The sequence below is a fragment of the Somniosus microcephalus genome, chromosome 8 (assembly GCF_052327205.1).
Source record: "Somniosus microcephalus isolate GS21.2 chromosome 8, FLI_Smic_1.0, whole genome shotgun sequence".
NCBI lineage: Eukaryota > Metazoa > Chordata > Chondrichthyes > Squaliformes > Somniosidae > Somniosus > Somniosus microcephalus.
The window spans coordinates 272884300-272906726 of NC_140994.1; the positions used below are offsets into that span (position 1 = coordinate 272884300).

Consider the following 22427-nt stretch of genomic DNA (forward strand, 5'->3'; position numbering starts at 1 on the left):
GAGAGAAAAAACCAAATAGGCTTCTTCCAAAACACCGCACCGCCGACCATATCTATACCCTTCACACCCTCATTGAAAAACATATACACCAAACAAAAAATGGGAAAATATTCGCCTGTTTCATCGACTTCAAGAAAGCCTTTGACTCTATATGGCACGAAGGGCTCTATTACAAACTTCTTCAGTGTGGAATAGGGGGCAAAGTCTATGACCTTATTAAATCAATGTATCTGAAAAACAAATGCGGGTTCAAAATTGGAGACAAACGCACCGATTTCTTCACCCAGAGAAGAGGCGTCTGGCAGGGCTGCAATTTGAGCCCGACCCTGTTCAACATATACATAAATGAATTAGCAGACATGCTGGAGCAAAGCGAGTCACCAGGTCTCCGTCTCCTGGATGGAGAAGTGAAATCCCTGTTCTATGCGGACGACCTGGTTCTGCTGTCTCCCACAGAACAGGGATTACAGCAACAACTAGACCTACTCGACAAATACTGCCAAAATTGGGCTCTAACAGTAAATCTAAAGAAAACCAACATCATGATTTTTCAAAAAAGGCCCAGATGTCAGGAAGACAAATACCAGTTTACCCTCAGTGATACCACTATAGGACACACTATGAGCTACACCTACCTTGGTCTAACTATTACAGCATCAGGGAGCTTCAGCATAGCAGTGAATGCACTAAAAGAAAAAGCCCGAAGAGCCCTATATGCAATAAAAGAAAATTCTACAACATCCAAATCCCAATCAAAATCTGGCTCAAAATATTTGACAGCATAATCCTGCCCATTGCACTGTACGGTAGTGAAGTATGGGGCCCGCTAAATCACCAAATTGCTACACTAAATGGGAAAAACACACAATAGAAGCCCTACATGCAGAATTCTGCCGAAGCATCCTTCGCACCCAAAGAAAACGCCAACAAATGCATGCAGAGCCGAACTAGGCAGATACCCACTGATAATAAACATCCAAAAACAGAGCACTAAACTTCCTAAATCACCTCAAATCTAGCTCCCCAGACACCCTTCATTTCAAAGCCTTTCAGACCCAAGAGCTAAACCCAGAAAAGAGTCAGCTAAACCCAGAAAAGAGTCCCCTGAGTCAGCTGCTACTGAAACTAAGTACTCAGCCGGACCCTGACCAGCCCCAGACCAACACAGCCGTCCAAACACCAATCCGAGTGAACCAAATCATTAAACAATGCAAAGAAACCTACCTGGAACATTGGAACAAAATAACCGAAAGCCAAAGCAGATTAGAATGTTACCGGGCCCTAAAAGAGAATACAAACTGGCAGACTACCTCACGACCATCAGAGACACAAAACAGAGACAGACCCTCACCAGGTACAGACTAAGCGACCACCAACTGGAAATTGAAAAAGGCAGATACAAGAAATCCTGGCAGCCTAGAGAGAATAGAATATGCGATCAATGTCTGGCCGGCGAGGTTGAAACAGAAATGCATTTCCTCCTAAAATGCGAAAAATTCAACACATCAAGAAACATATTATTCAACAAGCTAAGCCAAACAACCCCAGATTTCAAGGAATTGGATGACCTGTCAAAATTGAGATTAGTCCTGGGAGAAGGAGACAGACCATACCTTGGGGCCAAATATGTAACAACATGTCACAACCTGAGGACTGTTTAAAATTAAGACTGTTTAAAATTAATATTGAACGTACCAAATGAAGTAGAAAGACTGTTTAAAATTAATATTGTTTAAAAGTAATATTGTATGTACCCAACAAATGTCAAATCGATTGACACCTACAGAATGTTGGAAAACTGTACCTTTTTGCTATGTAAGCTTTGGCAATATGGTTCTCTGTAACTTTCATGCCAATAAAGCATTTGAATTGGAGAGAGGGGGGAGGAGAGAGAGAGAGGGGGGAGGAGAGAGAGAGAGGGGGGAGGAGGAGAGAGAGAGGGGGGAGGAGAGAGAGAGAGGGGGGAGGAGAGAGAGAGAGGGGGGAGGAGAGAGAGAGAGGGGGGAGGAGAGAGAGAGAGGGGGGAGGGGGAGGAGAGAGAGGGGGGAGGGGGGAGGAGAGAGAGGGGGGAGGGGGGAGGAGAGAGAGGGGGGAGGGGGGAGGAGAGAGAGGGGGGAGGGGGGAGGAGAGAGAGGGGGGAGGGGGAGGAGAGAGAGGGGGAGGGGGGAGGAGAGAGAGGGGGGAGGGGGGAGGAGGGGAGGGGGGGAGGAGAGAGAGGGGGAGGAGAGAGAGAGCGAGTGGGGAGGAGAGAGAGAGAGAGGGGGGAGGAGAGAGAGAGAGAGGGGGAGGGGGAGGAGAGAGAGGGGGAGGGGGGAGGAGAGAGAGGGGGAGGAGAGAGAGGGGGGAGGAGAGAGAGAGGGGGAGGAGAGGGAGAGAGAGAGAGGGGAGGAGAGAGAGAGAGAGGGGGGAGGAGAGAGAGAGAGAGGGGGAGGAGAGAGAGAGAGAGAGAGAGGGGGGAGGAGAGAGAGAGAGAGAGAGAGGGGGGAGGAGAGAGAGAGGGAGGAGAGAGAGAGGGGGGAGGAGAGAGAGAGAGAGAGGGGAGGAGAGAGAGAGGGGAGGAGAGAGAGAGAGAGGGGGGAGGGGGAGGAGGAGAGAGGGGGCGGGGGAGGATCGAGAGAGGGGAGAGGAGAGAGGGGGAGGAGAGAGAGGGGGGAGGAGAGAGAGAGAGGGGGGAGAGAGAGAGAGAGAGAGAGGGGAGGAGAGAGAGAGGGGAGGAGAGAGAGAGAGAGAGAGGGGAGGAGAGAGAGAGAGAGGGGAGGGAGAGAGAGAGGGGGGAGGAGAGAGAGAGAGAGGGGGGGAGGAGAGAGAGGGGGGAGGAGAGAGAGAGGGGGAGGAGAGAGAGAGGGGAGGAGAGGGAGAGAGAGAGAGGGGAGGAGAGAGAGAGAGAGGGGGGAGGAGAGAGAGAGAGAGAGAGGGGGGAGGAGAGAGAGAGAGGGGGGAGGAGAGAGAGAGAGAGAGAGAGGGGGGAGGAGAGAGAGAGGGAGGAGAGAGAGAGGGGGGAGGAGAGAGAGAGTGAGGAGGAGAGAGAGAGGGGAGGAGAGAGAGAGAGAGGGGGAGGGGGGGAGGAGAGAGAGGGGCGGGGGAGGATCGAGAGAGGGGGAGGAGAGAGAGGGGGAGGAGAGAGAGAGAGGGGGGAGGAGAGAGAGAGAGAGAGGGGAGGAGAGAGAGAGGGGAGGAGAGAGAGAGAGAGAGAGGGGAGGAGAGAGAGAGAGAGAGAGGGAGGAGAGAGAGAGAGAGAGAGGGGAGGAGAGAGAGAGAGAGAGGGAGGAGAGAGAGAGGGGAGGAGAGAGAGAGGGGGAGGAGAGTGAGAGAGAGAGGGGGGGGAGGAGAGAGAGGGGGGGGAGAGAGAGAGGGGGGAGGAGAGTGAGAGAGGGGGGAGGAGAGAGAGAGAGAGGGGGGAGGAGAGAGAGAGAGAGGGGGGAGGAGAGAGAGAGAGAGGGGGGAGGAGAGAGGAGAGAGGGTGGAGGTGAGAGAGAGAGAGGGGGAGGAGAGAGAGGGAGGAGAGAGAGAGAGAGGGGGGAGGAGAGCGAGAGAGAGGGGGGAGGAGAGAGAGAGAGAGGGGGAGGAGAGAGAGGGGAGGAGAGAGAGAGAGATGGGGGGGAGCCGATAAAACAGGGAAAATCACACGTATGGCTAAAATTAGATAAAAATATTGGAATAGCAAAAAACGATGTTACTTATGTGCGATCTACATACCTCCAATAGAATCGCCATATAGAATCGCCATATTTTGAAGAGGAGATATTTGACACTCTCCACATGGAAATCAGCCATTTCCAGGCCCAAGGAAAGGTGCTACTATGTGGGGACCTAAATGCAAGGACCGGATGTGAACCTGACTTCATAGACCCACAGGGCAACAACCATGTGTTTGGCCAGACCCCTCTATATGTCACACCAGCCATCGCAAACCGGAACAACCTCGATTGTGAAATAAATAAAAGCGGTAGGGAGGTAGTGCAACTCTGCCGAGCCTTAGGCCTGTACATAGTTAACGGTAGGTTCAGAGGGGACTCCTTAGGGAGACTCACATATTCCTCAACTCTTGGGTCTAGTGTGGTGGATTATACAATCACTGACCTGGACCCCTGCGATATCAACGCATTCACTGTCAGGCAGCAATCCCCCCTCTCAGACCATAACCAAATAAATGTTTACCTTAAACTTTCTGCCCAAACTACAGACACAAAAAAGGAACCCAGTAAGCTACATAAAATAAACCAGACATACAGATGGGCCCCAGACAGTGGAGATAAATTCATCACAGCACTAAATTCACCTGATCTCACAAGTAAAATTTCAAAATTTAAAGAAAATCTATATGAGATCACCAGAGATGGTGTAAATATGGCCATAGAGGATATAAATATGATCTTCCATGAGGCAGCTGTAAAAGCCGACCTCGTGAAACAGAAGAGGAAGCGTCACAAAAGACAAAATAAAAATAAGAAATGGTTTGACCACGAATGCAAAAATGCCAGAAAAGACCTGAGAAAAATATCAAACCAAAAGCATCGGCAACCAAACAATCCGGACCTACGTACTAGATACAATGAAACCCTCAAAAGATATAAACACACCATTAGGAACAAAACACAAAACTATACCCACAAAATACTCGAAGAAATTGAAAACTCCACCAATCCAAAACAATTCTGGGAAATGTGGAATAACCTGAGTACAACACAATTGCAAGCATTACCAATCCAAGATGGCGACATCTGGAGAACACATTTTGAAAACCTCTACAAAGACATCCCAATAAACGAAACAAACCCAAGTCAACATCAGGTCACAGAAAAACTCCACACATTAGAAGCAACAATTAAAGACAACCAAAACCCTCTAGACTCCCCAATCACATGGAAAGAACTGGCCACAAAAACAAAATCTCTCCACCTAAAGAAAGCCTGTGGCCCAGACAACATCAAAAATGAAATGCTCAAGTTCAGCAATATGGAGATGCAGGGTGCGGTACTCAAATTATTCAACATCATATTACGTTCAGGCTGTTTTCCCGATATCTGGTGCCAAGGACTAATCTCCCCCATATATAAAAGTGGAAACAAATCAGACCCAAATAACTACCGCGGCATCTGTGTCAACAGTTGTCTAGGGAAGTTATTCTGCAGTATTCTAAATAGTAGATTACTTGATTTTCTTAACAAACATAGTATCCTCAGAAAAAACCAAATAGGTTTTCTTCCAAAACACCGCACCGCCGACCATATCTATACCCTTCACACCCTCATTGGAAAACATATACACCAAACAAAAAATGGGAAAACATTCGCCTGTTTCATCGACTTCAAGAAAGCCTTTGACTCTATGGCACGAAGGGCTCTATTATAAACTGCTTCAGTGTGGAATAGGGGGCAAAGTCTATGACCTTATTAAATCAATGTATCTGAAAAACAAATGCGGGGTCAAAATTGGAGACAAACGCACCGATTTCTTCACCCAATTTGAGCCCGACCCTGTTCAACATATACATAAATGAATTAGCAGACATGCTGGAGCAAAGCGAGTCACCAGGTCTCCGTCTCCTGGATGGAGAAGTGAAATCCCTGTTCTATGCGGACGACCTGGTTCTGCTGTCTCCCACAGAACAGGGATTACAGCAACAACTAGACCTACTCGACAAATACTGCCAAAATTGGGCTCTAACAGTAAATCTAAAGAAAACCAACATCATGATTTTTCAAAAAAGGCCCAGATGTCAGGAAAACAAATACCAGTTTACCCTCAGTGATACCACTATAGGACACACTATGAGCTACACCTACCTTGGTCTAACTATTACAGCATCAGGGAGCTTCAGCATAGCAGTGAATGCACTAAAAGAAAAAGCCCGAAGAGCCCTATATGCAATAAAAAGAAAATTCTACAACATCCAAATCCCAATCAAAATCTGGCTCAAAATATTTGACAGCATAATCCTGCCCATTGCACTGTACGGTAGTGAAGTATGGGGCCCGCTAAATCACCAAAGCTACACTAAATGGGAAAAACACACAATAGAAGCCCTACATGCAGAATTCTGCCGAAGCATCCTTCGCACCCAAAGAAAAACGCCAACAAATGCATGCAGAGCCGAACTAGGCAGATACCCACTGATAATAAACATCCAAAAACGAGCACTAAACTTCCTAAATCACCTCAAATCTAGCTCCCCAGACACCCTTCATTTCAAAGCCTTTCAGACCCAAGAGCTAAACCCAGAAAAGAGTCCCCTGAGTCAGCTGCTACTGAAACTAAGTACTCAGCCGGACCCTGACCAGCCCCAGACCAACACAGCCGTCCAAACACCAATCCGAGTGAACCAAATCATTAAACAATGCAAAGAAACCTACCTGGAACATTGGAACAAAATAACCGAAAGCCAAAGCAGATTAGAATGTTACCGGGCCCTAAAAAGAGAATACAAACTGGCAGACTACCTCACGACCATCAGAGACACAAAACAGAGACAGACCCTCACCAGGTACAGACTAAGCGACCACCAACTGGAAATTGAAAAAGGCAGATACAAGAAATCCTGGCAGCCTAGAGAGAATAGAATATGCGATCAATGTCTGGCCGGCGAGGTTGAAACAGAAATGCATTTCCTCCTAAAATGCGAAAAATTCAACACATCAAGAAACATATTATTCAACAAGCTAAGCCAAACAACCCCAGATTTCAAGGAATTGGATGACCTGTCAAAATTGAGATTAGTCCTGGGAGAAGGAGACAGACCATACCTTGGGGCCAAATATGTAACAACATGTCACAACCTGAGGACTGTTTAAAATTAAGACTGTTTAAAATTAATATTGAACGTACCAAATGAAGTAGAAAGACTGTTTAAAATTAATATTGTTTAAAAGTAATATTGTATGTACCCAACAAATGTCAAATCGATTGACACCTACAGAATGTTGGAAAACTGTACCTTTTTGCTATGTAAGCTTTGGCAATATGGTTCTCTGTAAACTTTCATGCCAATAAAGCATTTGAATTGGAGAGAGGGGGGAGGAGAGAGAGAGAGGGGGGAGGAGAGAGAGAGAGGGGGGAGGAGAGAGAGAGAGGGGGGAGGAGAGAGAGAGAGGGGGGAGGAGAGAGAGAGAGGGGGGAGGAGAGAGAGAGAGGGGGGAGGAGAGAGAGAGAGGGGGGAGGAGAGAGAGAGAGAGGGGGGAGGAGAGAGAGAGAGGGGGGAGGAGAGAGAGAGAGGGGGGAGGAGAGAGAGAGAGGGGGGAGGAGAGAGAGAGGGGAGGAGAGAGAGAGGGGGGAGGAGAGAGAGAGAGAGAGGGGGGAGGAGAGAGAGAGGGGGGAGGAGAGAGAGAGAGGGGGGAGGAGAGAGAGAGAGGGGGGAGGAGAGAGAGAGAGAGGGGGGAGGAGAGAGAGAGAGGGGGGAGGAGAGAGAGAGAGGGGGGAGGAGAGAGAGAGAGGGGGGAGGAGAGAGAGAGAGGGGGGAGGAGAGAGAGAGGGGGAGGAGAGAGAGAGAGAGGGGGGAGGAGAGAGAGGGGGGGAGGAGAGAGAGAGAGAGAGAGAGGGGGGAGGAGAGAGAGAGAGAGGGGGGAGGAGAGAGAGAGGGGGGAGGAGAGAGGGGGAGGGGGGAGGATAGAGAGAGGGGAGAGGAGAGAGGGGGGAGGAGAGAGAGAGAGAGGGGGGAGGAGAGAGAGAGAGAGAGGGGGGAGGAGAGAGAGAGAGAGAGGGGGGAGGAGAGAGAGAGAGAGAGAGAGGGGGGAGGAGAGAGAGAGAGAGGGGGGAGGAGAGAGAGAGAGAGGGGGGAGGAGAGAGAGAGAGAGAGAGGGGGAGGAGAGAGAGAGGGGGGAGGAGAGAGAGAGAGAGAGAGGGGGGGAGGAGAGAGAGAGAGGGGGAGGAGAGAGGGGGGAGGAGAGAGAGGGGGGAGGAGAGAGAGGGGGGAGGAGAGAGAGGGGGGAGGAGAGAGAGGGGGGAGGAGAGGGAGAGAGGGGGAGGAGAGAGAGAGAGGGGAGGAGAGAGAGGGGGGAGGAGAGAGAGAGAGGGGGGAGGAGAGAGAGAGAGGGGGGAGGAGAGAGAGAGAGAGAGAGGGGAGGAGAGAGAGAGAGGGGGGAGGAGAGAGAGCGCGGCGACGCGGGGAGAGCGAGCGTGGCGACGCGGGGAGAGCGAGCGTGGCGACGCTTATAACAGAAAATGCTGGAAAAATTCAGCAGGCCAGGCAACATCCGTGGAGAGAAATTAGAGTCGACATTTCGGGTGAACCCCTTTTCAAAACTGGAAAGAAAATGAAATAGGTCAAAGGCAGGGCTGCGATAGAAGAAAAGAGACATTAAGAGGTATTCAAACCAGACGAGATGGTGATAGGACAGTGGAGACAAAAGACGGCTCAGATTAGGTGTGAAGTGTTCTGGCAGAATGAGAGACAGCTGCCATGTGGGAGAGAGAAAAAAAAGGAAAGGGGCGGAAAGGGAAAACCCAAAACAAAGGGGTGGAAAAAAATATATAAGTATAAATGTAATGGGGGCCGAGGTTATGATCTGAAATTGTTGAACTCGATATTGAGTCCGGAAGGCTGCAGAGTGCCTAATCGGAAGATGAGGTGCTGTTCCTTGAGTTTACGTTGAGCTTCCGTGGAACAATGCAAGAGGCCAAGGACGGTGAGGTCCGAGTGGGAATGGGGCGGTGAATTAAAATGACAGGTGACCGGAAGCTCGGGGTCACCCTTACGGACTGAACGGAGGTGTTCCGCAAAGCGGTCACCCAATCTGCGTTTGGTCTCCCCAATGTAGAGGAGACCGCATCGTGAGCAGCGAATACAGTATACAGGTAGACTATCCTTTATCCGAAAACCTCGGGACCAGCCGTGTTTCGGTTTTCGGAAAATTTCGGATTTCAGAAGGTATTTTATAAGACTGGGAAATTTGTCGGGGGTGGGGGTCGGCGTCGGGGGTGGGGGTCGGGGCGGGTGTCGACGTCGGCGGGGGTGTCGTCGGGGGTGGGGGTCGGCATCGTGCGCACGACTTACGCTGAACGAAAAAACTCGGTTTTTAGAGGTTTTCGGTTTTGGGAATTTCGGATAAAGGATAGTCTACCTGTACTAGATTGCAAGATGTACAAGTAAATCGCTGTTTCACCTGGAAGGGGTGTTTGGGGCCCTGGACAGTGGGAAGGGGGGAGGTATAGGGGCAGGTGTTACATCTATCATACCTGTGACGCGCATGTCTAGGAGAGAGAGTCCTGTGAAGCGTGTGTCTAGGAGAGAGAGTCCTGTGACGCGTGTGTCTAGGAGAGAGAGTCCTGTGACGTGTGTGTCTGGGAGAGAGAGTCCTGTGACGCGTGTGCCTAGGAGAGAGAGTCCTGTGACGCGTGTGTCTAGGAGAGAGAGTCCTGTGACGCGTGTGCCTAGGAGAGAGAGTCCTGTGACGCGTGTGTCTAGGAGAGAGAGTCCTGTGACGCGTGTGCCTAGGAGAGAGAGTCCTGTGACGAGTATGTCTAGGAGAGAGAGTCCTGTGACGCGTGTGTCTAGGAGAGAGAGGCCTGTGACACGTGTGTCTAGGAGAGAGAGTCCTGTGACGTGTGTGTCTAGGGGAGAGAGTCCTGTGACGTGTATGCCTAGGAGAGAGAGTCCTGTGACGCGTGTGTCTAGGAGAGAGAGTCCTGTGACGCGTGTGCCTAGGAGAGAGAGTCCTGTGACGAGTATGTCTAGGAGAGAGAGTCCTGTGACGCGTGTGTCTAGGAGAGAGAGTCCTGTGACGCGTGTGTCTAGGAGAGAGAGTCCTGTGACGCGTGTGCCTGGGAGAGAGAGTCCTGTGACGCGTGTGTCTAGGAGAGAGAGTCCTGTGACGCGTGTGTCTAGGAGAGAGAGTCCTGTGACGTGTGTGTCTGGGAGAGTCCTGTGACGCGTGTGCCTAGGAGAGAGAGTCCTGCGACGCGTGTGTCTAGGAGAGAGAGTCCTGTGACGCGTGTGTCTAGGAGAGAGAGTCCTGTGACGCGTGTGCCTAGGAGAGAGAGTCCTGTGACGTGTATGTCTAGGCGAGAGAGGCCTGTGACGCGTGTGTCTAGGAGAGAGAGGCCTGTGACGCGTGTGTCTAGGAGAGAGAGGCCTGTGACGCGTGTGTCTGGGAGAGAGAGGCCTGTGACGCGTGTGTCTGGGAGAGAGAGGCCTGTGACGCGTGTGTCTAGGAGAGAGAGGCCTGTGACACGTGTGTCTAGGCGAGAGAGTCCTGTGACGCGTATGTCTGGGAGAGAGAGGCCTGTGACGCGTGTGTCTGGGAGAGAGAGGCCTGTGACGCGTGTGTCTGGGAGAGAGAGGCCTGTGACACGTGTGTCTAGGAGAGAGAGGCCTGTGACACGTGTGTCTAGGCGAGAGAGTCCTGTGACGCGTATGTCTGGGAGAGAGAGGCCTGTGACGCGTATGTCTGGGAGAGAGTGGCCTGTGACGCGTGTGTCTAGGAGAGAGAGACATGTGATACGTGCGTCTAGGAGAGAGAGGCCTGTGACGCGTATGTCTAGGAGAGAGAGGCCTGTGACGTGGAGGGAGAGCGAGTCCTGTGACGCGTGTGTCTAGGAGAGAGTCCTGTGACGCTTATGTCTAGGGGGGGGAGTCCTGTGACGTGTATGTCTAGGGGAGAGAGTCCTGTGACGTGTATGTCTAGGGGAGAGAGTCCTGTGACGTGTGTGTCTAGGGGAGAGAGCCCTGTGACGTGTGTGTCTAGGGGAGAGAGTCCTGTGACGCGTGTGTCTAGGGGAGAGAGTCCTGTGACGTGTGTGTCTAGGGGAGAGAGTCCTGTGACGCGTGTGTCTAGGGGAGAGAGTCCTGTGACGCGTGTGTCTAGGGGAGAGAGTCCTGTGACGCGTGTGTCTAGGAGAGAGAGTCCTGTGACGTGTGTGTCTAGGGGGGGGAGTCCTGTGACGCGTGTGTCTTGGAGAGAGAGTCCTGTGACGCGTGTGCCTAGGAGAGAGAGTCCTGTGACGCGTGTGTCTGGGAGAGAGTGGCCTGTGACGCGTGTGTCTAGGAGAGAGAGTCCTGTGACGTGGAGGGAGAGCGAGTCCTGTGACGCGTGTGTCTAGGAGAGAGTCCTGTGACGCTTATGTCTAGGGGGGGGGAGTCCTGTGACGTGTATGTCTAGGGGAGAGAGTCCTGTGACGTGTATGTCTAGGGGAGAGAGTCCTGTGACGTGTGTGTCTAGGGGAGAGAGTCCTGTGACGCGTGTGTCTAGGGGAGAGAGTCCTGTGACGTGTGTGTCTAGGGGAGAGAGTCCTGTGACGTGTGTGTCTAGGGGAGAGAGTCCTGTGACGCGTGTGTCTAGGGGAGAGAGAGTCCTGTGACGCGTGTGTCTAGGGGAGAGAGTCCTGTGACGCGTGTGTCTAGGAGAGAGAGTCCTGTGACGCGTGTGTCTAGGGGAGAGAGTCCTGTGACGCGTGTGTCTAGGGGAGAGAGTCCTGTGACGCGTGTGTCTAGGGGAGAGAGTCCTGTGACGCGTGTGTCTAGGGGAGAGAGTCCTGTGACGCGTGTGTCTGGGAGAGAGTCCTGTGACGCGTGTGTCTAGGGGAGAGAGGCCTGTGACGTGTGTGTCTAGGGGAGAGAGCCCTGTGACGCGTGTGTCTAGGAGAGAGAGGCCTGTGACGCGTGTGTCTAGGAGAGAGAGTCCTGTGACGCGTGTGTCTAGGGGAGAGAGTCCTGTGACGCGTGTGTCTAGGGGAGAGAGTCCTGTGACGCGTGTGTCTAGGGGAGAGAGTCCTGTGACGCGTGTGTCTGGGAGAGAGTCCTGTGACGCGTGTGTCTAGGGGAGAGAGGCCTGTGACGTGTGTGTCTAGGGGAGAGAGCCCTGTGACGCGTGTGTCTGGGAGAGAGTGGCCTGTGCCATGTGTGTCTAGGAGAGAGAGGCCTGTGACGTGTGTGTCTAGGAGAGAGAGGCCTGTGACACGTGTGTCTAGGAGAGAGAGGCCTGTGACGCGTGTGTCTAGGAGAGAGAGTGCTGTGACGCGTGTGTCTAGGAGAGAGAGGCCTGTGATACGTGCGTCTAGGAGAGAGAGACATGTGATGCGTATGTCTAGGAGAGAGAGGCCTGTGACGTGGAGGGAGAGCGAGTCCTGTGACGCGTGTGTCTAGGGGAGAGAGTCCTGTGACGCGTGTGCCTAGGAGAGAGAGTCCTGTGACGCGTGTGTCTAGGGGAGAGAGTCCTGTGACGTGTATGTCTTGGGGAGAGAGAGTCTTGTGACGTGTATGTCTAGGGGAGAGAGTCCTGTGACGTGTATGTCTAGGAGAGAGAGTCCTGTGACGTGTATGTCTAGGGGAGAGAGTCCTGTGACGCGTGTGTCTAGGCGAGAGAGCCCTGTGACGTGTGTGTCTAGGGGAGAGAGTCCTGTGACGCGTGTGTCTAGGCGAGAGAGTCCTGTGACGTGTATGTCTAGGGGAGAGAGTCCTGTGACGTGTATGTCTAGGGGAGAGAGTCCTGTGACGTGTATGTCTAGGAGAGAGAGTCCTGTGACGTGTATGTCTAGGAGAGAGAGTCCTGTGACGTGTATGTCTAGGGGAGAGAGTCCTGTGACATGTATGTCTAGGGGAGAGAGTCCTGTGACGTGTATGTGTAGGGGAGAGAGTCCTGTTGCGTGTATGTCTAGGGGAGAGAGTCCTGTGACGTGTATGTCTAGGAGAGAGAGTCCTGTGACGTGTATGTCTAGGGGAGAGAGTCCTGTGACGTGTATGTCTAGGAGAGAGAGTCCTGTGACGTGTATGTCTAGGGGAGAGAGTCCTGTTGCGTGTATGTCTAGGGGAGAGAGTCCTGTGATGTAACTTTTGTCCAATGCAGCTTGTAATTTGAAAGGTGGCGGAGCTAATTTTGTCCCCGGGGTTTCAATGCTGATGTGCTCGTGGAGCGGGCAGAAGATGAGAAAGTGACGCACTGTTTAAATAAGGACAGTATTTGAAGGCAGCATCTCAGCAGCAGATAAATTTAGCTTTCCTGAAGGAGGGCTGTAGGAGGCTGTGGCTTATGAGCACAGATCATTGAACATGTAAACTCCCAGTCAATTCCCAAACCTGACACTGGTGTAAATATAGCATGGATAGATAAGGGAGAACCAGTGGATGTGGTGTATTTGGATTTTCAGCAGGCCTTTGATAAAGTCCCACATAAGAGGTTAGTGTGCAAAATTAAAGCACATGGGATTGGGGGTAATATACTGGCATGGATTGAAAATTGGTTAACAGACAGGAAACAGAGAGTAGGAATAAAGGGTCGTTTTTGGGGTGGCAGACGGTGACTAGTGGGGTACTCAAGGTGTCCGATTATCAAAATCCACAACAAGGCCTTGGACAACGTGGACCACTTTCCATACCTTGGGAGCCTGCTGTCAACAAGGCCAGACGTCGTCGACGAAGTCCAACACTGCCTTCAGTGTGTCAGTGCAGCCTTCGGTCGCCTGAGGAAGAGAGTATTTGAAGACCAGGACCTCAAACCCAGCACTAAGCTCATGGTCTGCAGAGCAGCAGTGATACCCGCCCTCCTGTATGCCTCAGAGACATGGACCATGTACAGCAGGCACCTCAAAGCACTGGAGCCGTACCACCAACGCTGCCTCCGCAAGATCCTGCAAATCCATTGGCAGGATAGGCGCACCAACGTCAGTGTTCTCGCTGAGGCCAGCATCGAAGCTCTGACCACGCTCAATCAGCTCCGATGGCTGGGTCACATTGCCCGCATGCCCGATACGAGACTCCCAAAACAAGGTTTCTACTCGGCGCTCCGGCACGTCAAGAGAGCCCCAGGTGGGCAGAGGAAATGCTTCAAGGACACCCTCAAAGCCTCCTTGAAAAAGTGTAACATCCCCACTGACACCTGGGAATCCCTGGCCCAAGATCGCACAAAGTGGAGGAGAAGCATCCGGGAAGGCGCCAAACACCTTGAGTCTCTTTGCCGGGAGCAAGCGGAAGCCAAACGCAGGCAGCGCACGTCAATCCAAGCGCACGTCAATCCAAGCACCCCTTCAACCACCGTCTGCCTCACCTCTGACAGAGACTGTAAGTCCCACATTGGACTCATCAGTCACCTGAGAACTCAGTTTTAATGTGGAATTAAGTCATCCTCAATTCTGAGGGACTGCCTAAGAAGAAGTAAGAAGAACCACAGGGATCAGTGCTTGGGCCCCAGCTATTCACAATATATATCACTGATTTGGATGAGGGAACCAAATGTAATATTTCCAAGTTTGCTGACGACACAAAACTAGGTGGGGTTGTGAGGAGGATGCAAAGAGGCTTCCAGGCGATTTAGACAAGTTGAGTGAGTGGGCAAATACATGGCAGATGCAGTATAATGTGGATAAATATGAAGTTATCCACTTCGGTAGGAAAAACAGAAAGGCAGAGTATTATTTAAATGGTGATAGATTGGGAAATGCTGATGTACAGAGGGATATGGGTGCCCTTGTACACCAGTCACTGAAAGCTAACATGCAGGTGCAGCAAGCAGTTAGGAAGGCAAATGGTATGTTGGCCTTCATTGCAAGAGGATTTGAGTAAAGGAGCAAGGATGTCTTACTACAGTTATACAGGGCCTTGGTGAGACCACACCTGGAGTACTGTGTGCAGTTTTGGTCTCCTTACCTAAGAAAGGATATACTTGCCACAGAGGGAGTGCAGCGAAGGTTCACCAGACTGATTCCTGGGATGGCAGGACTGTCATATGAGGAGAGATTGGGTCGACTAGGGCTGTACTTACTAGAGTTCAGAAGAATGAGAGGGGAATCTCATTGAAACGTATAAAATTCTGACAGGGCTAGACAGATTGGATGCAGGGAGGATGTTTCCCCTGGCTGGGGGGTCTAGAACGAGGGGTCACAGTCTCAGGATACGGGGTAGGACATTTAGGACTGAGATGAGGAGAAATTTCTTCGCTCAGAGGGTGGTGAACCTGTGGAATTCTCTACCACAGATGGCTGTGGAGGCCAAGTCACTGAATATATTTAAGAAGGAGATTTCTAGACGCAAAAGGCGTCAAGGGGTATGGGGAGCGAGCGGGAATATGGTATTGAGCTAGAGGATCAGCCATGATCATATTGAATGGCGGAGCAGGCTCGAAGGGCCGAATGGCCTACTCTTTTTCAATGTTCTATTTGATCAGCGATACAACCAGGGACTGAGACGCTGTGTCCGTAGATCACATAGCTGGTCCTTCAGCCCAGTTCCCTCTATGTGTAAAGAAAACAGAGCAGCTGCCTTCTTAGCAATCGACCTCAATCTTCCCTGACTAGTCGGGGAGGGACTGACGAGATGGAGGACACATTTATTCGGTGCTGCCTACATCAGCACATCTGTCCAACTGTGTTTACTGGAGAAACACCGATCCTCTTCAAACACGTGGTGCGGGAACGTTTGTCTGAAGCCTAACCCCACAGGGAGGCTCGGGTCTTCCTGTGAGGCCCACAGGGAGCAACCTACCTCACTCAAACAATCCAATCGGATTGTTTTTTACAGTTCCTTTAACATACAGAATGTTTGGTGCTTTACAAAATCAAGTTACAGAGAAACTGCTGGGGAAAGAGGGAATGATGATGAGTGAAGGCTTGGGAGAAAAGATGGGCTTGCAGAAAGGAAGAGTCGAGTAGAGAAGAGAGGCGGGAGGCATTTCCAGAGAGCACAGTCCAGGTGGCAGAAAGCTGCAGCAGTTGTGATGGTGTGGAGATGCCGGAGTTGGACTGGGGTGGACAAATGTAAGTCACACAACACCAGGTTATAGTCCAACAGTTTTATTTGAAATCACAAGCTTTCGGAGCGCTGCTCCTTCATCAGGTGAAGTGGAGGCAGAGGGATGTAAAGGACTCCAGAGTCATGAGGCTGACGATACAGGAAGGAAGGTAATGCTAGAAGAGGCTGCAGGTTGGGTGGAGCCAGGCCAGGAGAGATTTGAAGATAAGGATGAGGAATTTAACTTTGGGTCAATGTATGGCTGCAAGGATGGACACGCTGGAGCAGCAGGCAGTGCGTGCAGTGGACAAGAAGCTGCATTCTGGGCAAACACGTGATGAATAGATGCATCATGTTGAAAACGACACCAACAGGCCATATCTGCTGCCTTATTCCCTGCATTACAACAGTGACTACACTTCAAAAGTACAGGAAACTCTCGATTTACCGGCACCTAAATAACCGGAAATCTCTTAACAGGCAAAATTCAGGGAGTAGGTTCAGGTAAGTTTTACTTCATATTAGTGGCCGTTCCTGGATCTGTGGCCGTGTAACCGGGGTTCGTGCACCTGTTGCCATGCAACAGGGACGCCTGGATCTGTGGCCGTGTACGGGACTCTCGTACCTTTTACTTTACCTCTCTGTAATCTGGACTTTTTGATAAACCGGCACCACGCCGGTCCCGTCGGTGCCGGATAAATAAGTTTCCTGTGCTTCATTGGCCTCAAAGCGCTTTACAGCCAATGATCCGTGTAAAACTAAATTACATTTGTGCGCGGTCCCTTTAATTGGCTGCGCGGCCCATTCAAATTTTCATGCATGCGCGGTTTCTTCCATTGAAAAGCTGGTGAACAGCCTGCGCGTTACCGGGAACTTTGTTTGGGATGTCCTACAGTTGTGAAAGGCGCTATATGAATGCAAGTCTTTTGTTATATCTGCTCTCTTATTTAACCTAGTGATTTTATAAAAGGGCTAACCATTAGAGTGAAAAAAACCTTGCTATTACCATCAAAGATCACAAAGTGCAGCAGTTGCTGTATGATCGCCGGGAGTCAGACACTCCGCACAGCTATTGAATGTTGCTTTAGAAAAAGTGAGGCTTTTGCTCCAAATCCAAGTCTTGGCCCTCGTTACTTTGCTGCAGGGACTCGTTCTCTCGACACTGCACAGCACATTCCACAGACACACAATATTCACACAGCATCGAAAGCCATGATGTGATTATTTATGGCAGTGTCCAAGAAACATCAGCGACTGTTGGTGTGTACAGGCTGGGCCAGTATAGGGCGACTTCTGTATGGGACGAGAGGCCAGTCCCGTATTACAGGTCTCTCTACACATTCTCCCTCTCCCCATTCACAATGGGAGTGTGAGGTGCAGCTTTATATTCACCTTGGCACGCAATGTTTCAAAGGGAGGAATGAAGTACTTTTGGGAGTGATGTTGTGTTCCCGGGTGATTCTTGTGCCGGGAGCTTTGACTCTGGCCCCAGAGGAGGATCTCATGGGTGGGATTGCAGATGTTTGGAAACTGCTGTGAAGTGTTGACGTGTTCACCAGTTTCTGTGTGAACAGGCATCACAGTTACTGACTTGCAAAACAGGTTTTTACACCCATGTTCCCTCTAAGTTAGTGATTTGCATGCACCGGTTACCGCAGTAAGTTCAGTGTTCGAGAGATCAACTCTCCCCACCACCCCTCAAAAAAAGCCATGTACCCCGTCATATGTCACATCAAAATGCACAACACCGTATGGGCTGTGAAGGGGTTGGGAAGGGGCCTGTGATGGGGTTGGAGGGAGGGGGGTGGTGTGACTGTGTTCGGAGGGGAACTTGCATTTATATAGCACCTTTAACGACCTCAGGATGTCACAAAGCGATTCACAGCCAATGAAATACGTTTGAAGTGTCGTCACTGTTGCATTGTCGGAAGCACAAATGCCAATTTGTGCACAGCAAGCTCCCACAAAGAGCAATGAGATAAATAACCAGATAATCTGTTTTTAGTGACATTGGTCAAATGATAAATATTGAGTTATAGTCATTATGGCACAGAAGGAGGCCATTCGGCCCATCGAGTCCATGCCGGCTCTCTGTATAGCGATCCAGTCAGTCCCATTCCCCCGCTCTATCCCCGTGGCCCTGCAAGTTTATTTCCCTCAAGTGCCGATCCAACTTCCTTTTGAAATCATTGATTGTCTCCGCTTCCACCACCCCCGTCGGCAGCGAGTTCCAGGTCATTACCACTCGCTGCATAAAAATGTTCTTCCTCACATCCCCCCCTTGTATCTCTTGCCTAAACCTTAAATCTGTGTCCCCGAGTCCTTGTACCATCAGCTAGTGGGAACAGCCTTTCCCTGTCTACCTTATCCAAACCCGTCATAATCTTGTACACCTCGATCAAATCTCCCCTCAACCTCCTTTGCTCCAAGGAGAACAACCCCAGCTTCTCCAACCTAACCATGTAGCTAAGATCCCCCATCCCTGGAACCATTCTGGTAAATCTCCTCTGCACCCTCTCAAGGACCTTCACATCCTTCCTAAAGTGTGATGACCAGAACAGGATGCAATACTTCAGTTGTGGCCTAACCAGAGCTTTATAAAGGTTCAGCATAACTTCCCTGCTTTGGTACTCAAGGCCTCTATGTATCAAGCCCAAGTAGTGATTTGCTAACTATTCTCTCAATATGTCCTGCCACCTTCAGGGATCTATGCACATGAACCTCCAGGTCCCTCTGTCCCTGCACACTCTTCAGAACTGTGCCATGAAGTCTATATTGCCTCTCCCTATCCCTTCTGCCAAAATGCATCACCTCACACTTGGCTAGGACACCGGGGAGAACTCCCCTGCTCTACTTCCAATAGTGCAGTGGGATCTTTTACATCCACCTGAGAGGGTAGACGGGGCCTCGGTTTAATGTCTCATCCAAAGGATGGCACCTCGACAGTGCAGTGCACCCTCAGTACTGTCCCTCCGACAGTGCAGCACTCCCTCCGTGCTGCCCCCCGACAGTGCGGCTCTCCCTCAGTCCTGCCCCTCCGACAGTGCGGCGCTCCCTCAGTACTGCCCCTCCGACAGTGCGGCGCTCCCTCAGTCCTGCCCCTCCGACAGTGCGGCGCTCCCTCAGTACTGCCCCTCCGACAGTGCGGCGCTCCCTCAGTACTGCCCCTCCGACAATGCGGTGCTCCCTCAGTACCCTCCGACAGTGCGGCTCTCCCTCAGTACTGCCCCTCCGACAGTGCAGCGCTCCCTCAGTGCTGCCCCTCCGACAGTGCAGCACTCCCTCAGTGCTGCCCCTCCGACAATGCGGTGCTCCCTCAGTACTGCCCCTCCGACAGTGCGGCTCTCCCTCAGTACTGCCCCTCCGACAGTGCAGCGCTCCCTCCGTGCTGCCCCCTGACAGTGCGGCTCTCCCTCAGTACTGCCCCTCCGACAGTGCGGCGCTCCCTCAGTACTGCCCCTCCGACAATGCGGTGCTCCCTCAGTACTGCCCCTCCGACAGTGCGGCTCTCCCTCAGTACTGCCCCTCCGACAGTGCAGCGCTCCCTCAGTGCTGCCCCTCCGACAGTGCAGCACTCCCTCAGTGCTGCCCCTCCGACAGTGCAGCACTCCCTCAGTGCTGCGCCTCGACAGTGCAGCTCCCTCAGTACTGCCCCTCCGACAGTGCGGCCCTCCCTCAGTACTGCCCCTCTGACAGTGCGGCTCTCCCTCAGTACTGCCCCTCCGACAGTGCGGCGCTCCCTCAGTACTGCCCCTCCGACAATGCGGTGCTCCCTCAGTACTGCCCCTCCGACAGTGCGGCGCTCCCTCAGTACTGCCCCTCCGACAGTGCGGCACTCCCTCCGTGCTGCCCCCCGACAGTGCGGCTCTCCCTCAGTACTGCCCCTCCGACAGTGCGGCGCTCCCTCAGTACTGCCCCTCCGACAGTGCGGCGCTCCCTCAGTACTGCCCCTCCGACAGTGCGGCACTCCCTCCGTGCTGCCCCCCGACAGTGCGGCTCTCCCTCAGTACTGCCCCTCCAACAGTGCGGCGCTCCCTCAGTACTGCCCCTCCGACAATGTGGTGCTCCCTCAGTACCCTCCGACAGTGCGGCTCTCCCTCAGTACTGCCCCTCCGACAGTGCAGCGCTCCCTCAGTGCTGCCCCTCCGACAGTGCAGCACTCCCTCAGTGCTGCCCCTCCGACAATGCGGTGCTCCCTCAGTACTGCCCCTCCGACAGTGCGGCTCTCCCTCAGTACTGCCCCTCCGACAGTGCAGCGCTCCCTCCGTGCTGCCCCCCGACAGTGCGGCTCTCCCTCAGTACTGCCCCTCCGACAGTGCGGCGCTCCCTCAGTACTGCCCCTCCGACAATGCGGTGCTCCCTCAGTACTGCCCCTCCGACAGTGCGGCTCTCCCTCAGTACTGCCCCTCCGACAGTGCAGCGCTCCCTCAGTGCTGCCCCTCCGACAGTGCAGCACTCCCTCAGTGCTGCCCCTCCGACAGTGCAGCACTCCCTCAGTGCTGCGCCTCGACAGTGCAGCTCCCTCAGTACTGCCCCTCCGACAGTGCGGCCCTCCCTCAGTACTGCCCCTCTGACAGTGCGGCTCTCCCTCAGTACTGCCCCTCCGACAGTGCGGCGCTCCCTCAGTACTGCCCCTCCGACAATGCGGTGCTCCCTCAGTACTGCCCCTCCGACAGTGCGGCTCTCCCTCAGTACTGCCCCTCCGACAGTGCAGCGCTCCCTCAGTGCTGCCCCTCCGACAGTGCAGCACTCCCTCAGTGCTGCCCCTCCGACAGTGCAGCGCTCCCTCAGTGCTGCGCCTCGACAGTGCAGCTCCCTCAGTACTGCCCCTCCGACAGTGCGGCCCTCCCTCCAGTACTGCCCCTCTGACAGTGCGGCTCTCCCTCAGTACTGCCCCTCCGACAGTGCAGCGCTCCCTCAGTACTGCCCCTCCGACAGTGCGGCGCTCCCTCAGTACTGCTCCTCCGACAGTGCAGCGCTCCCTCAGTACTGCCCCTCCGACAGTGCGGCGCTCCCTCAGTGCTGCCCCTCCGACAGTGCAGCGCTCCCTCAGTACTGCCCCTCCGACAGTGCAGCACTCCCTCAGTACTGCACTGGAATATCAGCCTGGATTAGGTGCTCAAGTCTCTGGTGTGGTGGGGTGGAATTTGCGCCTGCTGGGAAGGTGCTGCCTTCTGCCCAGGCAGTCACCAGCTGATCTCAAAAGCCACTCAAAAGCCAAATACTGCAGCTGCTGGAAATCTGGAATAAAAACAGAACATGCTGGAAATACTCAGCAGTTCAGGCAGCATCTGTGGAGAGAGAAACAGAGTTAACATTTCAAGTCGACGACCTTTCATCATTTTTGTGTCAAATTTGTCTGATAAAGTCCCTCAGACTCGCAGAATTGTGGCCTGATTGTGTTCAACTTAACCTTTTGTCGTTTGAAAATAGCTGACGCGGGATTTTTTTTCTGTTGCAGGTCAGCGATTTTGGTGACACCACGAACTGGCCCACACCCGGTGAAATCGTCAATAACAAGGTATTACTTGGCCCGAGTTTCCTCACTTTGTAACTTTTATTGTTGGCGAATAGTCAGAGCTGGGAGTTGAGGATACAGGTCTGCAGAAACACAGCTGAATTTCTGAGGTTACATCTGACCAAGTTAGCCTGGTATTGGTGTCAATAAGACTGCAATAATTACCTCCTGGGTGGGAAGGGAGACGGTTTTAGGTTTGAAGAATCACAGTGGGTTTACACTGTATCAAGAGCTAACTCAGAACAGGAGGATGCCATTTTTTTTAAAATTCATTGATGGGATGTGGGCGTCGCTGGCTAGGCCTGCATTTAGTGCCGATCCCTAATTGCCCTTGAGAAGATGGTGGTGAGCCGCCTTGAACCGCTGCAGTCCATATGGTGTAGGTACACCCACAATGCTGTTAGGAAGGGAGTTCCAGGATTTTGGCCCAGCGACAGTGAAGGAACGGCGATACAGGTCCAAGTCAGGATGGTGTGTGGCTTGGAGGGGAACTTGTAGGTGGTGGTGTTCCCATGCGTCTGCTGCCCTTGTCCTTCTAAGTGGTAGAGGTTGCGGGTTTGGAAGGTGCTGTTGAAGGAGCTTTGGCGAGTTACTGCAGTGCATCTTGTAGATGGTACACACTGCAGCCACAGGGCGCCGGTGGTGGAGGGAGTGAATGTTGAAGGTGGTGGATGGAGTGCCAATCAAGCGGGCTGCTTTATCCTGAATGGTGTCGAGCTTCTTGAGTGTTGTTGGAGCTGCACTCATCCAGGCAAGTGGAGAGTATTCCATCACACTCCTGACTTGTGCCTTGTAGATGGTGGAAAGGCTTTGGGGAGTCAGGAGGTGAGACACTCGCTGCAGAATTCCCAGCCTCTGGCCTGCTCTTGGAGCCACAGCATTTATATGACTGGTCCAGTTCAGCTTCTGATCAATGGTAACCCCCAGGATGTTGATAGTGGGGGATTCAGCGATGGTAATGCCATTGAATGTCAAGGGGAGATGGTTAGAGTCTCGCTTGTTGGAGATGGTCATTGCCTGGCACTTGTGTGGTGCGAATGTTACTTGCCACTTGTCAGCCCAAGTCTGAATGTTGTCCAGGTCTTGCTGCATATGGATACGGACTGCATCAGTATCTGACGAGTCTCGAATGGTGCTGAACAGTGTGCAATCATCAGCGAACACCCCCACTTCTGACCTTATGATGGAGGGAAGGTCATTGATGAAACAGCTGAAGATGGTTGGGCCTAGGACACTGCCCTGAGGAACTCCTGCAGT

At 52.3% G+C, this 22427-nt stretch overlaps 1 protein-coding gene across 1 annotated transcript in view; it reads left to right on the forward strand.

The window, feature by feature from the left end:
* The window catches only part of larp1 (La ribonucleoprotein 1, translational regulator), a 143116-nt gene that overhangs the window by 1945 nt on the left and 118744 nt on the right, over positions 1-22427 (forward strand). The window contains exon 2 of the mRNA XM_085996204.1: positions 21114-21173. Within this exon, the coding sequence (XP_085852330.1) occupies positions 21114-21173 (60 nt within the window). The remainder of the gene's footprint in view (positions 1-21113; positions 21174-22427) is intronic.